Here is a 22,650-nt window from a genome sequence, read left to right on the forward strand (position 1 = left end):
AAAATTGGTGGATCCCAAAATAATATGAGTCTTCTATTAAATAAAATAAAATTCAATAAAAAACGGTGTATTTACAACAGGTGTACGTACACGGGCTCAAATAAGTAGGTCTTAGTGATCCTAACTGAAGCACCCTCCGAGAGCCGCTTTCACCTCAACGAGAAGACATGCCTCCCTCAACCCTATATCCTCCCTCCCTTATGTCTCTCCCCACACTCACCCGTCATCCAGCGGTGAGTTCTATGTCTCCGGATATTACGGTAGATATCAAGACACCGAAAGATGGATGCTGTCTAAGTTAGCCTGGTCTTGTGTTGTCCTGTCGTCATCCCACATACACTGTATTAATTTGAAAGACTATGTCATATGTACCTCCCTTGAGTGGGTTTATGCCACGTTCTGATTTGTACCTGTACATTACTTCAATAAAAATTACAAGTTTAAAAAAAAAAAAAAAAACGGCGTATTTTCTTGTGTGAATTTATTTGCCAATTTATACAAGTAATTTTGTATGTGTAATGTAGGAGTGAAAGATATTTAAGTGACCTGCCCCTAATGGTCAATACAGGTCAAATGGTGATTAATACTATATACCTGGATCCCCAAATTAAAGTGATATATAGAATATATATGTATATAAAAATTAAGAACGTATAAGGTGATAAATCGCCCACTTCTAAAATTTGTGTAATACTCCTATATATACTCCTAGAGATTCCTCAAGCTTCATAATGTGTATATCCCTCTAAAGAAAAGAGGAGTATATAAAACCCTTGTTTAATCCAAGGGGTGAGAGGGTCTGGAGTTGGTAGATACAACGGCATTCTTTTTGGAGAAGTCGTTTGTCCCAATCTCCCCCTCTGGGGTCTCTAGGCACATACTCGATGCCACAAAAATGCATGGCTCTCGAGTCTCCTTTGTGGTATTGGATAATGTTTATCTACCGGTGTATCTGTTGAATTCCGTACGTTGCCTATGTGTTCCAAAACTCTGGTTTTAAGTTGTCTATGAGTTTTACCGACATATTTAAGACCACAGTCGCAGGTCATCAGATAAATTGTGCCAAAAGTGAGACAGTTTATGAAATCTTTTATTTGAAAGGTCATGGTATTTGATGAATTGGAAAACTGTTTTGTAATTGGCATAGAACGATATGCTTTGCATTTAGAACATGGAAAAGATCCACAGGGTTTAGTACCCAACCACGTTTTCTTATGGGTTTGTGAAAAGTGGCTGTGTAGTAATCTGTCCTTGATGTTAGCACCGCGTCTGTAGCCTATGTTTGGATATTCCTTTAGGATTTTTTGTAAATCCGTGTCCTCCAAAAGGACATGCCAGTGCTTGCAGAGGACATTCTTCACATCCTGCCACTGATTATTGTAAGTAGAGATTAATCGAATTGTTTCATCTTTCAATTCTCTCTTCTTATTCGTTAACAATTTCGACCTAGGTTCCGTCAAGGCCCTGTAATATGCCTTTTTAATTAGCTTGTTGCTGTAACCTCATCTTAAACCTTAAAGACATTTCTTTGGACTGTTTGGTAAATTCAGACGTGGTGGAACAATTCCGGCGCAATCTCAGGAATTGACCTATTGGTATGTTGTTAGTAATGTGTCTCGGGTGGTGGCTATTAGCCATCAGAAGAGTATTAGTAGCTGTGGGTTTCCTGAAGATAGTTGTTTCCACATTTCCTTCCATTGATCTGGAAATACAGAGATCCAAGAATTCGATTTTTTGTTTATCTATTTGCGCTGTTAGCTTCAGATTATGTGAATTCTGGTTCAATTTACTAATAAATTCATGAAGTAAATCTTCTGTTCCTTTCCAGATCAGGAAAATGTCGTTGATGTATCTGACCCACAATTCCACAGACTCTGTATATAGTTCTGGAGTCTCTATGAAGACCACCGTTTCCTCCCACCAGCCTAGATATAAATTGGCATAGGTGGGAGCACAGGTGGTCCCCATAGCTGTTCCTTGTATCTGATGGTAGAGAATATTATTGAACAGAAAGAAATTGTGGGTCAGAACATAATTCAACAGTTTAAGAACAAATGCGTTATGGGGTATACAATCAGTACCTCTTGTTCCACTGCTGCAATTCCATAGTCGTGCGGAATGCTTGAATATAATCCCTCCACGTCTAAGCTCACCAAAATAGTATTTGGGTCCAAACTCATATCCTCAATTTTTCTTAGTACATCTGTTGGTGTCTCTAACATAGGATGGCAAAGTTTCTACAAAGGAGCGCAAGAAACGATCAAGATATATAGTGAACAAAAAAGTAATAGTGCGCAAAACTAAATCGTGACGTGATAAGTGAAGGATATGTGAAATAAATAAATAAATAACTTAACCTAGGATTGAGCGTCTGCAGCTGTGATGGAATGGGGGGGCTCAGGATCCCCCTGGAGCTAGCAAATGGATACAAAAAAGACACAGCGCACAACGCTCATAGTGTATTACAAAATATTATTGACATATATAATAAATGGGTGAGTAATGTGCGTACATCAAATGCAATAATAACGAGCAGTTTCGGGATATTTTACCCAACGCCTCCGGAGACCAGAATAGGTGTCCTTGCAGGAGTGATGCTGCTGTCCTCGATATTGCAGGGTCCTATTGAAATTGGTGTACAACCTCTGCTGTTCCTTGCTCCCCTAAGCACAGGTAGGCTGGGAGATGCTGATTCCTGCAGTGCTTCAGCAGGGCAGTCTTTGGCATCAGCTGGGCGCCAGCGCTCTCCTCCGTGTGAAGCGCTTCCTGGATCGTGACGTCACCACGGGGATTTCGGCGCCGCTCACAAACAGTCAAAGTCGCGCACTGGGGTGCTAGTATGAGGCTATAACACTAGTAAACCTTGTCCTACGCGTTTCGAAACGGAACGTTTCTGTCCCTGAACGGTTCAGTCCCTGAAGAAGAAACGTCCGTTTCGAAACGCGTAGGACAAGGTTTACTAGTGTTCTAGCCTCATACTAGCACCCCAGTGCGCGACTTTGACTGTTTGTGAGCGGCGCCGAAATCCCCGTGGTGACGTCACGATCCAGGAAGCGCTTCACACGGAGGAGAGCGCGGGCGCCCAGCTGATGCCAAAGACTGCCCTGCTGAAGCACTGCAGGAATCAGCATCTCCCAGCCTACCTGTGCTTAGGGGAGCAAGGAACAGCAGAGGTTGTACACCAATTTCAATAGGACCCTGCAATATCGAGGACAGCAGCATCACTCCTGCAAGGACACCTATTCTGGTCTCCGGAGGCGTTGGGTAAAATATCCCGAAACTGCTCGTTATTATTGCATTTGATGTACGCACATTACTCACCCATTTATTGAAGTGAAACTTCCTTAGTGGCGCCTCATTCGTGATGGGGCAAAAAAGAATTGTGGAGACAGAAATGAAACGGATGTGACGTCAGTGCTGGCAGTTGAGGCCGGGCTGTGTTCTGGCTCAGCCCGACCCCAACACTGACATCACACCCGCTCCACAAATCAGATGCTCCTAATCACCCCCCCCGAGCCCCACACCCCCCACACACCGTGACATATGCGGCGGCGATAGCCGCCGCTCCTAATGGCCGCTGCCATGCCGCGCAGCCTCTCTCCTCCCTACCTCCGCTTTCCTGCTGACATGTGGCGGCGGCGGCGGCAGCCCTCAAAATTTAATTGGCAGCCGGTGATTCGCTGTCACGTAAGGTGTGTTAAGGGGTATTGAATTCCCCTCATCCGGCACGGGCTCTGCGGTGCTGCCCGCCGTGGAGTACGCTGCTCTGTGGTGGGATAGCTGAGGCCGAGGCTCCACCCCCTGCCCTGTCACTCCTGCTTTGGTAACGGGAGGAGGGGGGTAACGGGACCACGTGTCGCGGGGGGGGGCTGGGAGTCCGCAGCTCCGTGTCCGCAGCTCCGCCTGGGGTAGTGAGAGGCGGGAGGAGGGGGGTAACGGGACCACGTGTCGTGGGGGGGGGGGGGCTGGGAGTCCGCAGCTCCGCCTGGGGTAGTGGGAGGGGGGGAGGAGGAGGGGTGGGGGGCACAACACAGAGAGACATTCACACAACACAGAGAGAGAGACACACACTGACTGACACACACACACACACACACACACACACTGACACACACACACTGACTGACACACTCACACACTGACTCACACACGCGCACACACACACTGACTGACACACATGCACACACTGACTGACACACATGCACACACTGACTGACACACATGCACACACTGACTGACACACATGCACACACTGACTGACACACATGCACACACTGACTGACACACACGCACACACTGAGTGACACACACGCACATACATACTCACTGACTGACACATACACTGACTGACACATGTGTGCCGAGCACGCGCGTTATAAGTCAATTTCTGCGACAAAAGTCAAAGAAGTTTCACTTACTATGCGCGTGCACAGCACACACAGCTTTTTTATATATGTCAATAATATTTTGTAATACACTATGAGCGTTGTGCGCTGTGTCTTTTTTGGATCAAGATATATGCTTACATTTGAGGTCAAATTGCCAATGCCGGACACAATCGGTCTTCCAGGGGGTGGTCTCGCTTTCTTATGTATTTTAGGTAAATGGTAAAACGTGGCCACCTTGGAGTTTTTAATCAACATAAAATTGTACTCTTTTTGGGATATCAGTTTGTGTTCCAGTCCTTCGTTAAGTATATCTGTTAATTGTCTAAAGTATGTGGGAGTAGGATTGGTCTGTAGGATGGAATAACATTTTATATCAGACAACAGGCGTTTGCATTCCTCCATATAGTCTACCTGGTTTAAGATAACCACATTTCCACCTTTATCGGATGGTTTTATAATAATGGTTTTATCTTGTTCCAGGTCTCGTAGGGCTAATCTCTCAGGATAGGTTAAATTTTGTTTACTTTTTAGGCTAGGGAGTTCTTGTATATCTTTGGTTACAAGTTTGTTGAAGACATCGACATTGTAGTACCAATCAAAAGGGGGTACAAAAGTGGATTTATTCTTAAGGTCTGTGAAGTGGCCATCACCAGGGGGTCTTAGACTTTCTTCTTCGAGTTGTTCTAGAATGTCGATGGTATCTAGTTGTTGTGTATCTAGTAATTCCATGGGAGTGTTGGCGCTCTGCCACTATCTGCGTTTCTTGAAAAATTTATGCAGAGTTAATTTTCTGCAAAAAAGATTCAAGTCTTTTACGCACTCTAAATGATCTAATTGATTAGTAGGGCAGAATGATAAACCCTTAGATAAAAGATTAATATGATCTTGGTTTAGAGTTTTTGTGGAGAGATTAATCACCTGCGTGTCCTCATTCGCCTGGCCCTCCTGGGAGGTTCCTTGTAGGCCCATTTTTGTCGATCCCTTAAGTAGTCCTCCCTTCCCCCTCCTTGTCTTCCTCTTGTAGCTGGTATGGGGAAAAGACCAGGGTTCTCTAAAAAATGTTTCCACTCTTTAGGGTAAGGGAAAGGATATGAATGTGATATATGTGTTTTTAACTTAAATATTTGAATGAATAAAACTTTATTATTTTCTTCCTAGCCTTTTCCGGTCACGATAGGCTTATTTTGACCTATCAACAGTACTTATCTGGTAGACCACTGTTAGTCTAATTACTGTACTCCAACATTGAGTGCTCTATATATGAGGGAGTCTTCTTGATCCTTTTGGGATCAATTCTGTTATACTAGCCGTTCCATTTGTCTAGATCGGTCTTAATTTTCCGAAATAGGGCTGGGAAATTTGCTTGGTATAGCGACTGGTAGTTCCTAGATACATTTACTCCTAGATATTTAATGTATGATGAGCTCCAGCGATAGTTAAAATTTAGCTTTAGTAATTTCACCTCTGGCTCTGGTAGGTTTAGGTTTAGTGCTTCAGATTTATCGCTATTAATTTTGTACCCTGAGATTATTCCGAAGTCCTCAAGTTCTTTTTGAAGATTAGGGAGAGAGTTTTGGGGTTGGGATAGCGTTAGAATTATATCGTCTGCAAATAACGAAATCTTATATTGTTTGTTTCCGATGCTTATCCCTCGGATGTCTACATTTTCTCAAATTTTTCATGCTAGAGGTTCTATCGTCAGTGCAAAGAGGAGAGGAGATAAAGGGCATCCTTGTCTGGTGCCGTTTTTAATATTGAATCGTTGTAGATTGCCCCCTTGGAGTTTCACCATTGCTGAAGGGTCTTGATAAAGTCTACGGACACTCTCTAGGTATGAGTCTTTGAATCCAAATTTACGTAGGGTGCTAAGAACAACCAATCAATTCTATCGAACACTTTCTCCGCGTCTAAGCTTAGTAGGATTGCTTTGGTTCCTGTAAGGCGAACATGGTCTATTATGTTAATTATCTTACGGGTGTTATCTAAGACTTGCCTACCCGCTACAAATCCGACTTGGTATATGTTTATGAGCCTAGGTAAGATAGGGTTCAGTCGATTTGCTAGGATTTTACTATACAATTTAAGGTCGTTGTTCAGGAGGGAGATTGGATGGTAGCTTCCACATTGCATCGGGTCTCTTCCATCTTTATGTATTATGGCTAGGTTAGCTAGAGACAGAGAGGTCGGGATTGGGTTCCCTTCCATGAAGAAGTTGAACATCTTCAGTAGATGCGTGGATAGTATAGGCAAGAATCTTTTGTAGTACACATTTGTGAACCCGTCTGGGCCAGGAGACTTTGACATCTTCAGTACTTTCACTGCCACTTCTAATTCCTCTTTCGAAATTTCCGCATTAAGTATCGCATTTTCCTCCTCCGTTATTGTAGGGAGGTGGCATTTCTCCAGATATTTTTTTAAGGCCTCCGCCGCACTTGGTTCGGTTCGGCCATTCTGGGATCTCAAGTTATATAGCTTGGTATAGAATTTGGTGAATTCCGCTGCTATTTTTTTATCATTATATTGTATTTCACCAGACCTATTCTTGATTGCCGTTATTTGGGATATTTTCTGGACCCCTCTCAGTTTACTGACCAGGAGTCTGTCTGCCTTGTTACCTTTATCATAATACTGCTGGTTTGTCCATTTTAGAGCTTTCTCTACATCCTCTAGTTGGACCTGTTTTAATTTTAGTCTGGCAGCGGTTAATAGTTTGTATATTTTCTTAGATGGGGCGGTTTTATGTGATTGTTCTAATTTGACGATGGTGTCCGTGAGGTCTTTGAGTAATTTTAGTTTGACCTTTTTCCTGTGGGCTGCAATAGAGATGAATTTCCCTCTGATTGAGGCCTTATGGGCTTCCCACAGGATTGCCGGGGAGGTGACTGATCCTGAGTTGAAAAAGAAATAATCCTTAAGTGCAGTTTTGACCTCTTTTTCTATCTCAGGATGGTTCAGCAAGGAGTCGTTTAGCCTCCATGAATAGACATTTGATTTTGTGAATGGGACTGATAAGGTTAAGGTAATGGGAGTGTGGTCAGACCACGTAATTGGGCCTATGTCTGATTTGCACGCTGCCTCTAGGATATTCTTAGTTACTAGGAAATATATACCGTGGGAAAGGAGGGGGAGGGGTAGGAAAGGTAAAGGAACCTCTGCTCAAGCTGAATTAAAGTATAGGGTAGATAAGGTGCTAGACTGCGAATGTATTGATTAATGAACCAGAAGAGAAAGAACTCAGTTTAAAGTAGCACTCTATTATCTGTAGTAGGATAGTGTGGTTGATTTAAAAATATATCTTTATTGAATTAAATGTTAAAATATTGGTGCATGGAGTGGAATAAAAAGATCAATGGACACTCTGTCTGATGACTCAGAGTGTTTCACATATAGTGATAACAACTTGCGTCTAATAGCTGGAACAGTGCCAGCTGTAGCAGGTCGCTACCACTATAATGGTAGCGACCTGCTACAGCTGGCACTGTTCCAGCTATTAGACGCAAGTTGTCATCACTATATGTGAAACACTCTGAGTCATCAGACAGAGTGTCCATTGATCTTTTTATTCCACTCCATGCACCAATATTTTAACATTTAATTCAATAAAGATATATTTTTAAATCAACCACACTATCCTACTACAGATAATAGAGTGCTACTTTTAACTGAGTTCTTTCTCTTCTGGTTCATTACTAGGAAATAGTCTATCCGAGAAAAGGTCTGGTGAGGCGCCGAATAAAAGGTGTAGTCCCGCTGGCCCTGGTGCTGGGATCTCCAAACATCCACTAGAGAGAAATCTTTTATAACCCCCCCTAAACCTTTTCTCTATTTGTTGGGAGAGTGTTGTATGGGGGCAGCCCTTGGTGGACGATTTGTCATCAGCAGGGTTCAGTACCATGTTAAAGTCTCCACCAACCAATACTGATGATAAATATGCCGGGTCAATGCTCTCGAGAACTGTTGAGAGGAACTCAGTTTGATTCTCGTTAGGAGCATAGATGTTGATCAGATCAATCGCCGAACCAGCTATTGAGCCGTATACCACTAGAAATCTACCCTCTGGATCCACTGTTGTTTTGACATGATTGAATGGTGTTCCCTGTCGGAATAGAATTGCTACTCCCCTTTTTTTACTACTAAATGATGCAAAATAGCTCATTGGGAACACTTTTTAAAATAAATTTGGTGGGTCTTGGGATGTGAAGTGGGTTTCCTGTAGGAAGATGATATCGCCCCCTGATCTTTTGAGGTCTTGGAGAGCCAGTCTCCTTTTCCTGTTGTTTTGTAGGCTCTTTACATTTAGGGAGATTATTTTGATTGCCGCTAGGTTAGCCATTGGGCTTTTGTGTTATGGTGTGCCATGTGACCTTTCCTTTCCCACCTGGAAGGTCTTGCTTTAAAAGTACAGCTGTTTGTTTTTGCCCCAGCAAACATTTGTGGTAGGCCTGGGCTACGTGTATTTTTGGTCTAGTGTGCCATGGTGGAGGAAGGGGGAGGGAGGCAGGAGACAGAGAGAAGATCTGCTGGGAAAGAACCAGCAGATAGAGAGCAGTAGAAATCAGGTCTACCTGAGACCTTAGTAACATGGGGCTGGTCCAATGGGCGACCAGCTTTTGGGGCTAAGTGCCCCTTCGGGGGTGGGTCCGGCACCGGAGGCCGGTACGTGCGCAGCAGAGGGGTCCAGACCCTCTACTGTATCCAACTTAAGATTTCCCCCCTTGCCTTCGTATTTACAGGTTTTCGGGCGTTTCACTCGGGGGGGGGGGGGGGAGAGGGAAGGGGGAGTCAATCTGGGTACCTGAGACAACATTTTCTTCAGTGGGAACTGTGTATAACAACATACATAACATAACTTTCTACAACAGTGATATATAACTTAGCAGCTGAACACCGTGGTATGGCAGGTTTGGGTGGTAATCTCTATCATTGAGATTCTCAGTTTTTTCCTTTCTGTGGGAGGTGCGTAAGGGGAGTCTCTCGAGGGCTGGGAGAGATATGCGCGGACCTGAGGATCTTTTGCCTCCTATACATATATATGGAGGGAGAATAGTCTGTTACTATACTTAGTGCCCTTAACTCGTATCTTGTGTTTTGACAGTGGGGGCAGGGGTAGATAGGAAGGAGGGGGGGGGGGGAAACGGAAGGGAGGGGGGAGAAAGGGAGGGGGGAGAAAAGGGAGGGGGGAGGAAAGGGAGGGGGGGAAGGGTGGGGGGGGAAAGGAGGAGGGGGGGGGAGAAAGGAGGAGGGGGGGGGAAAGGGAGGAGGGGGGGGGAAGGGAGGAGGGGTGGGGGAAAGGGAGGGGGGGATGTGGAGGAGGGGGTGTGGGGGAGGAGGGGGAGAGGGAGTGAAGGGGGGGTTGCTTTGGTAAGTTCTGCACTGGGATATATGGTTCACCACTTAGCTTTTTGGTGGGGCCTCCTGTTATTTTGGGGGGGGCCGTTACATAGTAATTTAAATATCTGGGTTACTCGTCTGCTATAGGGATTCTAACTCGTAGCATATCTAGTGTGTTTATTTTCAGCTGTACTGTTCCCTTTATCTGTTAGGCAGTGTAGCATGGGAGATTGGAGTAGTAAGCTTTGTTGCTGAAATCTTCACTCCCTCTCGCTCTGTTTAAGGTGCACAAAAGAGACCTCTCGGAAGCTGGGGAGGGTGTGGGGAGGCTTGGGGGTGTATTTTACATTGTTAGTTATACCAATAGTCAACATCTACACACATTGTAAAGCATAAGAATATTACCCCTTGCGAGCACAACACTTTTATGCAATTATTTAGAGCATTTGAGCGAGGGGGGGGGGGGAAGAAGGGGAGGAGGAGACAGGGGGGGATATATAATGGTCGTATAGGTTATCGTAACTCGTAGCATACATAGCATGGTTATTTTCAACAGTACTTTTCCCTTTATCATTTAAGCAATAGAGCATAACAGATTGGAGTGGCGAGCTTTGTCGCTAAAGTCCTCTCTCCCTTCCGCTCTGTTGAGGGTACACAAAGGGAACCTCTCAGAAGCTCGGAAGGGTGCGGGGAGGTTTGGGGGTGTATTTCATCTTATGCATTTAAATGAAAGGAAATCGTCTGTCAGAATTACCATTGCATACATATTTCGTGCTTCACACTTTGTCATCGGGAATCGGGTGTGGGAGGGGCAGGTTAGGGAGAGTAGCGGGGGGGGGTGTTAGTGGAGGGGGGGAGGGGAAGGGGAGGGGCGGCAGGGGCTGTGACGAGGTGTTGAGCAACCAATTTAATTTACATAGTATCTCCAGTTGTGTGCCAGCCATCAACTGGGGATCAAGGATAGCTTCTTATATTGTTAGTCATACCAATGATCAACTTATACATACAGTGTAAAGCATAAGAATATTACCCCTTGTGAGCACAACATTTTTATACCGTCATTTAGGGTATTTGCACGGGGGGGGGAGATATACAATGATCACATAGGTTATGGATGATTGTCTGAAGTACTTTTCAGCTTCCGCCTTATTTAGGGGATGTATACTACTTGCGGCTTCATTTAAGATATATGGGCTTATACAGTCTGTTCATTTTTCCTAATTTCGTCTCTCATTGTGGCGTGGGTGACTCACATAATGGCGGTTCCCGCCTGTGTCACGGGCCGGATTTGGGGGGTTAAGAGTACTCACAGTTCTGTGGGCCTTCCTACCCCATGTTCTAGCGTAGGGCCGCTGGCCTCCGCAATCAATGTGGGCCGCGCGGGTGTGGTTCCGGCACGGGCCCATCTTAACCGCCCGGTAGGGGAAGGCTCGGCAGTGGGAGGGGGAATGCGATCAGGGGAAGGGGGAGAGAGATGAAATAGATCTCCCTTTTCTCTGGCACTTTCGATCGCGGCCCGTGTAGCTTAGTGCTGGGTTTTCTTTTTTCGGGCGATACTCAGTTGCTTCGGGTTGGGCTCGGACGAGTTGGCGGTTAGATCCAGCTTTTCTCCAGGTGTTGGTGTCACGAGCAGGGAACTCCCAGTTGGCGTGAGGAGAGTGAGGGTCGGGTCTTTTGCTGATCGTTGCGCTTTCACCTCCTGAACTGTAGCGGGTCATAATCCATGCTGCTGCTAGCCTCGGACGGCCTTCCTCAGACTGCTTCTTCTTTCCTCTTCTGGGTTCTTCAGTCAACATGACTTGGTCCCGGTGAGCTTGACGGGGGTAATAAATAACCGGGAACAGGGAGTTACAGATAAGTAAACCTTATTTATTTTTTTGTTGCCTTTGTCCTGCTAACCTCTCTGAGGCTCTGACTGGTGGCTCATCAGTCTCCGATCTGTAGGGCTCTGATGTTTCCGTTTGCTAAGCTGGTGGAGGATGCAGGCCTAGCGCACGTGCTAGTCGGGACATTTCTGAGGGGTGCCTGATGGTATGAAACTTTCCGTTTTTATGTACAATGAGTTTGAACAGAAAACCCCACTTATACTTTATTTCATTCTCCCTGAGCAACGTAGTTAGCGGCTTCAGATCCTTTCGTTTGTTGACTGTTATTTTTGCCAGGTCGTTGTAGACTTGTAAGGAATCCTCCTGGAACTTAATAGTCTCCTTCGCTCTGCAGGCTTCCATGAACCTTTCCTTGGTTATATACCGGTGCAGGCGAACTATGACGTCCCTTGCACGATTCGGGCCGTCTGATCGCGGGTCAAGAGCGCAGTGTGCTCTGTCCATTTCGAGATCTTTTTCCTCTAGGTCTTCGCATAGTGAGGAAAACAGATCCATAAGGTAAGGCTTTAGTTGGCCCGCTAGGATAGACTCAGATATGCCACGGATCCTTAGGTTTTGGCGTCTGTCGCGATTTTCTTGATCCTCTAGGCTGTCTTTTAGGTTGCTGACTTCCAGGCCCAGTCTGAAGATTTCATCGTCTGCTGCCGTTTGCGCTTGCAGGGACTCCTCCAGCTTAGTCTCAAGTGCGGAGGTTCGCTCCGTCAGGCCTGTAATGTCTTGCCCGAGTTCTGTTACAGCCGCTTTTAGATCCTCCTGTATTGATACATGGAGCTTTGTCAGAATGGATGTCATTAATTCCTGCATATACTCCCTTGTGAGGCTCACTTCGGGATTCAGTGAGTCTGCCTCTCTTTCCCGGTCCGATGCCTGTTTTGCACCACGTGCGCTCGTTGTGCCGGCGCCATCTTGGTTTTTAGCACTCGCTTCAGCATTCTTTCATGGAGGAGTGAAAAACTTTGTAACCCCATGGGTAAATTGCGTTTTCGGGCCAATTTGCCATTTCTGTGCGTTGAGCAGACCAGGGGGATCGTTTTTGGGGTCAAAAAGTAGGGGGGAAATTTCTTTTAATTGTAGTTATTCACAAGGGTCTGTGGAGCTCCTCTCTCTCACACGACTTTGCACGTCGGCATCCTGGACACGCTCCCTGAACCAGCCTTTAAAGGGGCTAACACTCACCTCCTTACATTGGAGACCAAAAGTGTATAAAAACCCTTCACTGCTGACTGGCCGGTTCCCACGTTTGAAAAAGTGCGAACGCGAAACGATAGTTGGGCGTGCGCGCTGATGTCATGATACTTGTGCATGTGTTCAGAGGGAAGCAACAGCCCAAATATACTATTGCAGCTTAAGTACCATGTAACCATTATTAAGCTATTTTGCTACAACGCCATATTTTGCAACATGTCACTGAAAATACAATTTGTATCAGGAGCTAAAATGGGGCTATAACTAGATACGGCCGCTGAGCCGTTCCCCCCGGCTAGTTCAGTCAGTCACAGATAAATAGTACTGAGCTTTTATTAAAGTAAATGCTAGAAGTGTTTGACCTGGCTATAACAAGGACGCGACAAACCAGGGCAAAAACCCACCCCCCCCAAAAAACACTCCATCACAATCCCCCTGCCTCCCCACCACAACACTTAACTGCTGCGGGGTCCTGACGGCATGGTGCGCCCTTCCCCTTTTCAAAATTATCTTTTCCCCCTGCAGCAGTTAAAATGTCAACGGGACACGGCAACATCACATAACGTGGAGCCGTGTGACGTCACGTAGCGTCCTGTTGCCATGGCAAATGACGCTGTGCCGTCATTTTGACTGGAGCTGCAGGAGAAAAATATGAATTTGCAGAGCAAGATGGAGAAGGCCGGGAGACGCCACCGCAGGTGAGCACTCGACAGTGGCCAAAATGCACACGTCTGTGGCGAGCGGACGAGTGCATTTGTCGAGCCCTGGCTAGAACTATAACAAAACAACTGTAAAGACAGCAGGCAATTCTACAAGCATGCACCAGCCCAATTACACTGGGAGTTAGATTTAGTAGGGTGTAAACTAATTAGATAGTATATTCTCATTATTATTAACTACTGGCAGCACCAATGTGGACTGGATGTAGTCAGTGGACTGGACACAATGGACGGTATTGTTAGGTGTACAATGTAAAGTTAATTAACAAATAAGAACAAACTAGTAATTTAACAGTAAACTGTGATACCTACCAGAGACTCCCACATCCACCACCAGTTTAAGTTCTTTCAAATCTAGGGCTGCCACACATTTTAATCTGGTCTGTAACTGTTTCATACGCCCATAATATTTATTATCTGTAACTGTGCATGCAATGTCTTGTATATAATGTATACCCTGTTCATTCATGTAACTGTATTTGTAATCATGTATTATTTGTCTTAACTCTGTGCCCAGGACATACTTAAAAACGAGAAGTAACTCTCAATGTATTACTTCCTGGTAAAATATTTTATAAATAAATATAATAACAGTATATTTACTGGTGTAAAATACTAATAATGTGCTGTTGTCCCATTTCATTCACATTTAGTGAAAACCAGGTCCAGATAGTGACACACACACACACACACACACACACACCTTTTGGTCATCGTCTTGGCCTTTAATATCTCTTGGATCCATATTGGCCTAAGGATAGTAATTTCTGTATGTGATATGTCCGGCCCACAGTTATTTTAAATTTACATCTCACCATTTTTCTTATAGATGTCTGAAGCTTCTGAATTATCTTCGCAGTTAGGGTCTCAGTTTCACATCCATACATGAGCACAGGCAGAATACACTGGTCAGACAGGGGAAGGTTCCCTTGATTTTTTTTTTTTCCAAATGCGTTTTATTGCATCTATTGCTGGTCAGATACCCATAACTCTGCATTTCCAACCTTTATACGTGTCTGAGAGCCATATTGCACTTCTAACTCTGCTGCATGTGGCTTGTCCCAGAACACCCAGCAGGCCTGGGGACTTCCTATGAGAGGCAATTAACCATGAATATTCACTAAATGTGACCATGCTCCTTGTAATGATGCAATGCAGCTGTGAGGATGTAAGGGTACTTACCACAATCAGGAAATGCATCTATTTCTTCCTTTATTGGGGTTAGATGTTCCTCAGTGTTCACCTCTTCCTTCTCTGACTTAATCTCTAAACTCTCCGGTACAACCACTGGGAAACCTGGCAACAAGAAAAGGGAAATCCATCATGTAAAGCTGGGAGTGGGGGCGCTTCTTGTGATATCACTATACAGAAATACTCTATACTGATTCCTGAGGGGAGAAGTAATTGACTCTACTTGCTTGTTAACCCCGAGTGCGGAGGGAGTTTTTACCCCAGAGGGCTGAAAACATGGAATTTTTTTGTGCTACCAATGTTCAAACATCAATAAATATAATGTAGCCCCATAAAAATCATGTATACTTTTTCATTAGTGCATGTAGCTTGTAATTATACAGTATCCATGCTTTAATGCTATTTTCCCCAATACTGTAGATATTTTCAGTCCATTTTTAAATATTAATAATATAATATAATATATTATAAAGGATATATCAGTGAAGTGAAGTCTTTTCAAAGTCAATAAGTGAAATGGACTCTGTCCTTGATTTGGGTAGAATAAAATCACTCTTCTGCAGCAAGTGTGTTCCTATTGATTGAGACAAAAACAGAGACACCACATTGCGCAGTATTGACTTAACAGTAGATGATGTTCTCCCCTGTATGCCTCTAAATGAAATGCCCACTTACTAGATATAAAGTGGGTCTCGTGCAGTTGAGAGAATCTGTATCTTTGTTTCTTCAAATCCAGACGTTCACAGGTTAGTAACATATTTTAATTGTTATACCATTTGTCATAATCCTTTATTGTAGATTAATCAACATTAGCTATGACAATGCATTTGAATTCTATTGGCAATGTAATTCACCAAGATGTTTTTCTACCCCACTGCAATCAAATCAGCAGTAAATGCATCTGTGCTGTTTTTAATTGTTTAATTGTTAAGTAAGAATGAGCTATAAAAGTACAAGGGATTGCATAGGCTCCACAATCCCCTGACGAAGTGACGTTCCCCGTCACGAAACGCGTAGGGAGGAGCCTAAAGTGAACGTCAATCAGGACTCTCATCCACTCTCCGGTCAGTTCATTGAACCGTGACGTCAGCACGCGCAAGTCTGGATAGCGCGAAACACACGCGACCAGAGGCAGGAGCTGACAGAGACTGGGGTGTGCTGTGGGACAGCGGGGTCGGGCGTTTGAATTGTTTTTAAACTCACGGAACTTGTGAGTATATTTCTGCAGCTAGCTAGGATGCATCATTAAAGTTTTTTTACTGTATTGCGCAATCCTCTGTTGTTTGTATATCCCCACGCTGGAGACACATACAGGAGAGCAGCACAGAAAGAGAAAACATCTTCCAGAGACAGAGTTTCTTCAAGGATCCAGGAGAAACAGAATCAACACGTGGGGTTCGGGTTAACCTGTTAACGTCTGGATTTGAAGAAACAAAGATACAGATTCTCTCAACTGCACGAGACCCACTTTATATCTAGTAAGTGGGCATTTCATTTAGAGGCATACAGGGGAGAACATCATCTACTGTTAAGTCAATACTGCGCAATGTGGTGTCTCTGTTTTTGTCTCAATCAATAGGAACACACTTGCTGCAGAAGAGTGATTTTATTCTACCCAAATCAAGGACAGAGTCCATTTCACTTATTGACTTTGAAAAGACTTCACTGATATATCCTTTATAATATATTATATTATATTGTTAATATTATCACTTTTTGTATGCGCCAGGTATTTATTCCACTATTGTATCATTATATTGTTTTTAGGGTTCACTGTAGATTGCACCCTTAGTAGAATCACCAGGCAGCTTCAGCACACGTTTATATGCACTGCACATAGACACAATTGGTCTAGCGCTAGTTTAAGTTATCTTTGTTAACACCATTTTTAAACATACTGAATAAAGACAAGTGAGGATGTAAGGGTACTTACCACAAACAGGAAATGCATCTATTTCTTCCTTTATTGGGGTCAGATGTTCCTCAGTGTTCGGCTCTTCCTTCTCTGACTTAATCTCTAACCTCTCCGGGACATCCACTGGGAAACCTGGCAATAAGAAAAGGAAAATCCATCATGTAAAGCTGGGAATGGGGGCGCTTCTTGTGATATCAGAATACAGAAATACTCTATACTGTACTGATTACTATGGGGTTGTGAGGCTCGGGAAGCCACGCCGCAATCGGCATGCTCCGCACTCACCTGCACCGCCGCGGGCTCCTCCACTCGCTCCCGCCTCCCCCCACGCCGCACTAAGGCGCGCACGCACGTGCCATCTAAATAGTGCCGGTCTATGGCACGCACAGCGCGCACTCGGCCAAACCCACGGAGGCACGGTCACGCGCACGGGAGTGTGCTCCAGCCCAGTAGCCCTGCCTCCTCGCTCTGACAGGTGCTCCTTACACCTGCGCTCTGCCTATCACAGCCCCTGCTGGCCACACACCTCCACGCTGCAGTTCTCCTATTGGACGCTCTCTCCTCCTTATGCTCAGCTGTGCCACTGGCACTTTGGCTGAGCATAGAACCAGTTTGTTGTTCTTACCTCCCTCTGCCACCACAGTCTTGCCTTGTTTTGCTGGTCCTCTTCCTGTGTACTGACCCCGCTCTCCACGACGATCCTCCACTCGCCAAACCTGACTTCGGGTACCGGACAAACGACGACTCTGATCTCTCCAATCCCGGACTCGGCTAACAGTACCTGCAACTTTCCGCACCTCTCCTGCACTGACCCCGGCAAGTATATCGACCATACGCACCTCTCCTATCCCGACCCGGCAACCCAATCAAAGCTACACTCCAGACGTCCCTCCGTGGCTGGGGGTGGCGTTTTATCCATTCCCACCTCAGCACCGTGGTCCCGCCTTGTTTGTGGTGAGCACAGCGTGACAGGGGTGTAGTGAAGGGATTGATTTTACTTTATTAACCCTTTGAGTGCCGAGGGAGATTTTACTCCTGAGCGCTGAGAACATTATGGCGTTTTTGGAGCTACCAATGTTCAAACAGCAATAAAAATACTATTAATAGAACTTTAGACAAATCATGCGTGTTTTTTTTTTCCATTAGAACATGTAGCTTATAATTGTATGCACGCTTTAATATTATTTCCCAAAATATTCCAGTCACTTCAGTCCATTTTTTAAAAATCATTCTGAATAAAGACAAGTGAGGCTGTAAGGGTACTTACCACAAACAGGAAATGCATCTATTTCTTCCTTTATTGGGGTCAGATGTTCCTCTGTGTCTGTCTTGTCTTTCTCTGACTTAATCTCTAAACTCTCCGGTACAACCACAGGGAAACCTGGCAACAAGAAAAGGAAAATCCATCATGTAAAGCTGGGAGTGGGGGCGCTTCTTGTGATTTCACCTCCTCTGATATTGGTATAATATAATACCTCTTGTAAAGAAATGTATTACTAGCCCTTCTGGCAGAAAATGATTTGGAGTTGAGTGTTTGACTCGCTTAACTGTAAAAGAATCAGATATTCCCTCCTCGCAGATCTCAAAGACACCAAAATATCTCCTCTACTCACTTAATAAGTGGGGATCCATGCTGGCAGTGGGCAGTGCTGCTCTGAAGGTGCTGGCAGTGGGCAGCGCTGGTCTGGAGGTGCTGGCAGTGGGCAGCGCTGGTCTGGAGGTGCTGGCAGTGGGCAGCGCTGCTCTGGAGGTGCTGGCAGTGGGCAGCGCTGGTCTGGAGGTGCTGGCAGTGGGCAGCGCTGCTCTGGAGGTGCTGGCAGTGGGCAGCGCTGCTCTGGAGGTGCTGGCAGTGGGCAGCGCTGCTCTGGAGGTGCTGGCAGTGGGCAGCGCTGCTCTGGAGGTGCTGGCAGTGGGCAGCGCTGCTCTGGAGGTGCTGGCAGTGGGCAGTGCTGCTCTGGAGGTGCTGGCAGTGGGCAGTGCTGCTCTGGAGGTGCTGGCAGTGGGCAGTGCTGCTCTGGAGGTGCTGGCAGTGGGCAGTGCTGCTCTGGAGGTGCTGGCAGTGGGCAGTGCTGCTCTGGAGGTGCTGGCAGTGGGCAGTGCTGCTCTGGAGGTGCGGGCAGTGGGCAGTGCTGCTCTGGAGGGGCTGGCAGTGGGCAGCGCTGCTCTGGAGGGGCTGACCAGAGGTTCTTTGATCTATATGTGTTGGATGACAGCTGTGCCTGTATAAAAGAGAAAACAGAATTGGAATGATCTGTTTTATTGGGCAAATATACAGCAATTAGTATGAGCTTTCAAATCTAAGATTATTAACCACAAAGGAGTCGGAGAAGAAACGAAAATCTGCTGATCACAGAGGATGACACATACAGCAGATGTATACAAAGAATGCCACGATATGGCAGGAGGAGCCAATGACGTCACAGGGAGAGACCCGATCAGAACGGAGTGAGGATCGCAAGGAGCTGATGCCCGGATGGATAACCCGACGTGGGAAAGCACCAAGCGGTGACGGAGCAGATCAGATGCACCATACAGAGGAGTCTGCTATGATTCATGAAAACAACGGAGGATCACCCAATGCCCCCTCATTAAAGTACTGAAGCCTCTAATGGACGCTATGAACAGAGGGAGTTACCTGCAGATCAGCACACCTGCAATTCATCTAGGATAATTCCCAGAGGGCATTGTGGGATGGTGGGGATATAAAAGGGACTTCACAGGACTTTGTCATTATGCCACTTTATATCACTTGAGAAAGACTGCATGGTCGAAACGTTGTGTTTCTGGCTTCAATACATTAGAGTTGAGCAAATCCGTCAGTGCTGTGCAATTTCTTGCGTTCCTGGGTATGCTGCAGGATATCATCCATTCGTAGGAGCACCGGTAATTCTATCCCCTTTTTGGATTTTTTATGGTTGGTGTGCAGCCTTTACCTTTATTCTAAGGCCTGTAATATAGAGCGCGCTGTTGCGCTCAAATTACAATGGACGGTGGGAGGCTGACGTTGATACAGTCGAGAATCGCGCACGGCCGTGAGCGGTGACGCGGCAGACCAGAGAAAGTACAAGAAAATTGTATTTTCGCGCTATCGCCGTGCCACGTGATGCTATAAACCAATCACAGCGTGGCCTAGCACTGTGATGTCATAGCCACGCGCGTCACCACTTACCCTCTACAAACGAGTCCCGCGCGCACTATATTACAAGCCTAATACAGACGTGAGGTTACCACATGCTTGGGTTTCTATATTGCGGCGCATACACAGAGACCCAGACACAGCACCCCCCTCTATGCCTGGGGGTCACCCTGCTCTCCCTCAGCTGGAGTTCTGCACTGCAGATTGGGGAGGGAACAGGGCTCTTTGTCTCCCTTCTAAGGCTTTGTCCATAGTGCAGGATACGGCGCGAGCTACGTGCCGAATCAAACACTAGGACACCAATACATATGTGCATAGTGCACACGCGCTACAGGGGGAGTGCGCTTCCCAACACGAGTTGTATTTGAAGAGCAACGCCGGGAGAAGGAAGCGCAGAAGCTAGCGCGTTCCACTATGGACACAGCCTTAGGCCTCAGACATGGTGCATCCAGCCGCACTCCTCTGCGCTGCTGCTCAGGCCCGCCTGCTCAAGCAGGAGCTTTTTTGCGTCCTGGCAGGCGAGCAGGCTTGAGGCGGGTGGCGGGGCTAGCGTGCTCCATCACGGCGCCAACATGACAGGGTGCCATTGGCTGTTTGCCGTCACGTGACCGGCCCACCGCGCGCAAATTTTAAATGGAACTGTCTCCTGCAATTCCGCACGCCTCCGGAAGCACCTGCTAAAGCCGCACTCATATCTCATGCAGGGGGTAAGTGTGCTGGCTCAGCGCGGGTCAGCACTGTCTTTTTGACAATGGCCCCGGCCTTAGGGGCCTATGCAGAGAGCAGTGCTATTTCAAAACTCGCCATTTTTTGGAGAAAATCGCGCAGAAAACAGCAGAAAATGGCGAGTTACGAAAAACGCGCCAATTTTTTTTTTCTATTTCTAAAACTCGCCTCGCGGCTGGCGAGAACCTCCATCTCGCCAGTTTTAAAAATATCCTAATGCAGAGAGGCGCGAACGGCATCTAGCGGCTGTTCGCGCCAATAAAATGGCGCGATTGTCTCCTTTTTGCCTCGCCAAGAAAAGTTGGCAAGAAGCTGCCGCTCGCGGCCATAGGAAAGGAAAAAAAAAGGCGCGAATTTTTTTTAACACATTTCTGCAGCGCGCATCTCGCCAATTTAAACTCGCCACACGCATTCATGTTAAACATAGCAGAATTCGCACATTTCTGCATATGGAGAATAAAACTCTCCAAAAAAAGCTACTTTTTATTAAACTCGCCAATTTTAAAATTCGCTGCTCTCTGCATAGGCCCCTTAGTCTCCAGCTCTGCACAGACCCCCCCCCCCCCACCCCCAGTCTCCAGCGCTGCACAGACCCCCCGCGCCCCCTCCAGTGTCTCAGACATGATTTAAAACTAGGACATGAGAGAATGCAGCAGTTATTTGGGACATCAGAACATACTGTCAGACCAGGACTGTCCCCGGGCAAACGGGTCAGTCTCACACAGAGAAGCTATAGCCCATAACACACACATGATGCTGGCCCCTGTGGTAATGAAGGAGTTAAACTCCAACCAATACTCCCTCAATCTAATTACTTTCTAACTCTATTTAATAACTTTCCCAATCTTATCCTCACTGATTCCTAATGTTAATACCCAATGTAAAATAACCCCCATTATCTCCCAGTCCCTGTGATACCAGGAGGAGTAACCCCCCCAGTGCCAGAGGCTCCCCCTCACTATCAGAGGCTCAGCCTCTCAGGCTCCTGTGTGTAAGGAAGCTCAGAGCAGCACTGGGATAATGTGCACAGGTCACACAAGGGAGGGGAAGGGAGGAGGAGGAAAGCACTTACCCAATAACACAGGCTGAAGATCTCTGTGCAGCAGGGGGTGGGCAATGTGAGGGGGACACAGGAAAAGGGACTTAGAGGCTTCAGAGCCTATTCCTCAGTGTGTCCCCCCCTCAGTGCCTGAGATGTGCACTTTATCCCCTCCTCACTGTGTGTGTACTTCCTATGGAGGGTGGGGGGAGCCCCTGTGATCTCTCAGTCCTTCCCTGTGGGAGTGACCTGGATTCCCCCCTCAGGATGTGGGACAGTCTGTGCTCAGGATCAGTGTTTCCTGCCGGAATCAAATCTCAAACACCAGGACATCCGGCTACAGCAGAGGGACCATAGAGAGGGAAGAGGAGGGGCCAGAGCGCCTCTAACCAGCTCCTCCTGAGCTCATATGGAACAGTGACCCCTGGTGGGCTCCCAAGCATGGTGCGGTGAGTGCCCCCTGGTGAGAGATGCACATGGTGCTGGCTGTGGGCTGGTGAGAAATATAGTGACAATCTCACCCCTATCTCCCACCGTATATAATATGGTCTGGTGATATACTGGTGGGTGGGAGAGGGAGTGGCTCAGTGAGTAAAGACACTGACTGGCACGGAGTTTGAAGCTGGTTCTATTCCCGGTGTCGGTTTCGTGTGACCTTGGGCAAGTCACTTTATCTCCCTGTGCCTCAGGCACCAAAAACATAGATTGTAAGCTCCACTGGGCAGGGACCTGTGCCTGCAAAATGTCTCTGTAAAGCGCTGCGTAAAACTTGCAGCGCTATACAAGAACATGTTATTATTATATACTCTGTGCCCGTGTGTGTAGTGAGGTCTGGTGATATACTCTGTGCTGTGTGTGTAGTGAGGTCTGGTGATATACTCTGTGCTGTGTGTGTAGTGCCGTCTGGTAATATACTTAGGGTGACCATCTTTTCAAAATGAAAAACCGGGATACATTTAAAAATATTTTTTTAAACAAATTACATCACATGACACACCCGGTTGCCATGACAACGAGACACTGACGTCAGGCGGTGACATGTTGCCATTACAATGTGGCATCACCATAATGCGTCCCTTTGTCATGTCAACTTGATGCCGCGTGACATCACAGAACGTCTCGTTATGGCAATGG

General features: G+C 46.2%; 1 protein-coding gene across 2 annotated transcripts in view; it reads right to left on the reverse strand.

Moving 5' to 3' along the window:
* The window catches only part of LOC142488006 (uncharacterized), a 63,284-nt gene extending 41,451 nt beyond the window's left edge, over window positions 1-21,833 (reverse strand). For both annotated transcript variants that reach the window (XM_075588314.1, XM_075588313.1), the window contains exons 1-5: window positions 21,550-21,833; window positions 18,229-18,834; window positions 17,883-17,996; window positions 16,634-16,747; window positions 14,692-14,805 (exon numbers count right to left, since the gene is read on the reverse strand). In XM_075588314.1, coding sequence (XP_075444429.1) covers window positions 14,692-14,805; window positions 16,634-16,747; window positions 17,883-17,996; window positions 18,229-18,247 — 361 coding nt within the window. In that variant the 5' untranslated portion in view covers window positions 18,248-18,834; window positions 21,550-21,833. The remainder of the gene's footprint in view (window positions 1-14,691; window positions 14,806-16,633; window positions 16,748-17,882; window positions 17,997-18,228; window positions 18,835-21,549) is intronic.
* Between the last annotated feature and the right edge of the window lie 817 nt (window positions 21,834-22,650).

This window comes from Ascaphus truei, chromosome 2 (genome assembly GCF_040206685.1).
Source record: "Ascaphus truei isolate aAscTru1 chromosome 2, aAscTru1.hap1, whole genome shotgun sequence".
In the NCBI taxonomy this organism is placed as follows: domain Eukaryota; kingdom Metazoa; phylum Chordata; class Amphibia; order Anura; family Ascaphidae; genus Ascaphus; species Ascaphus truei.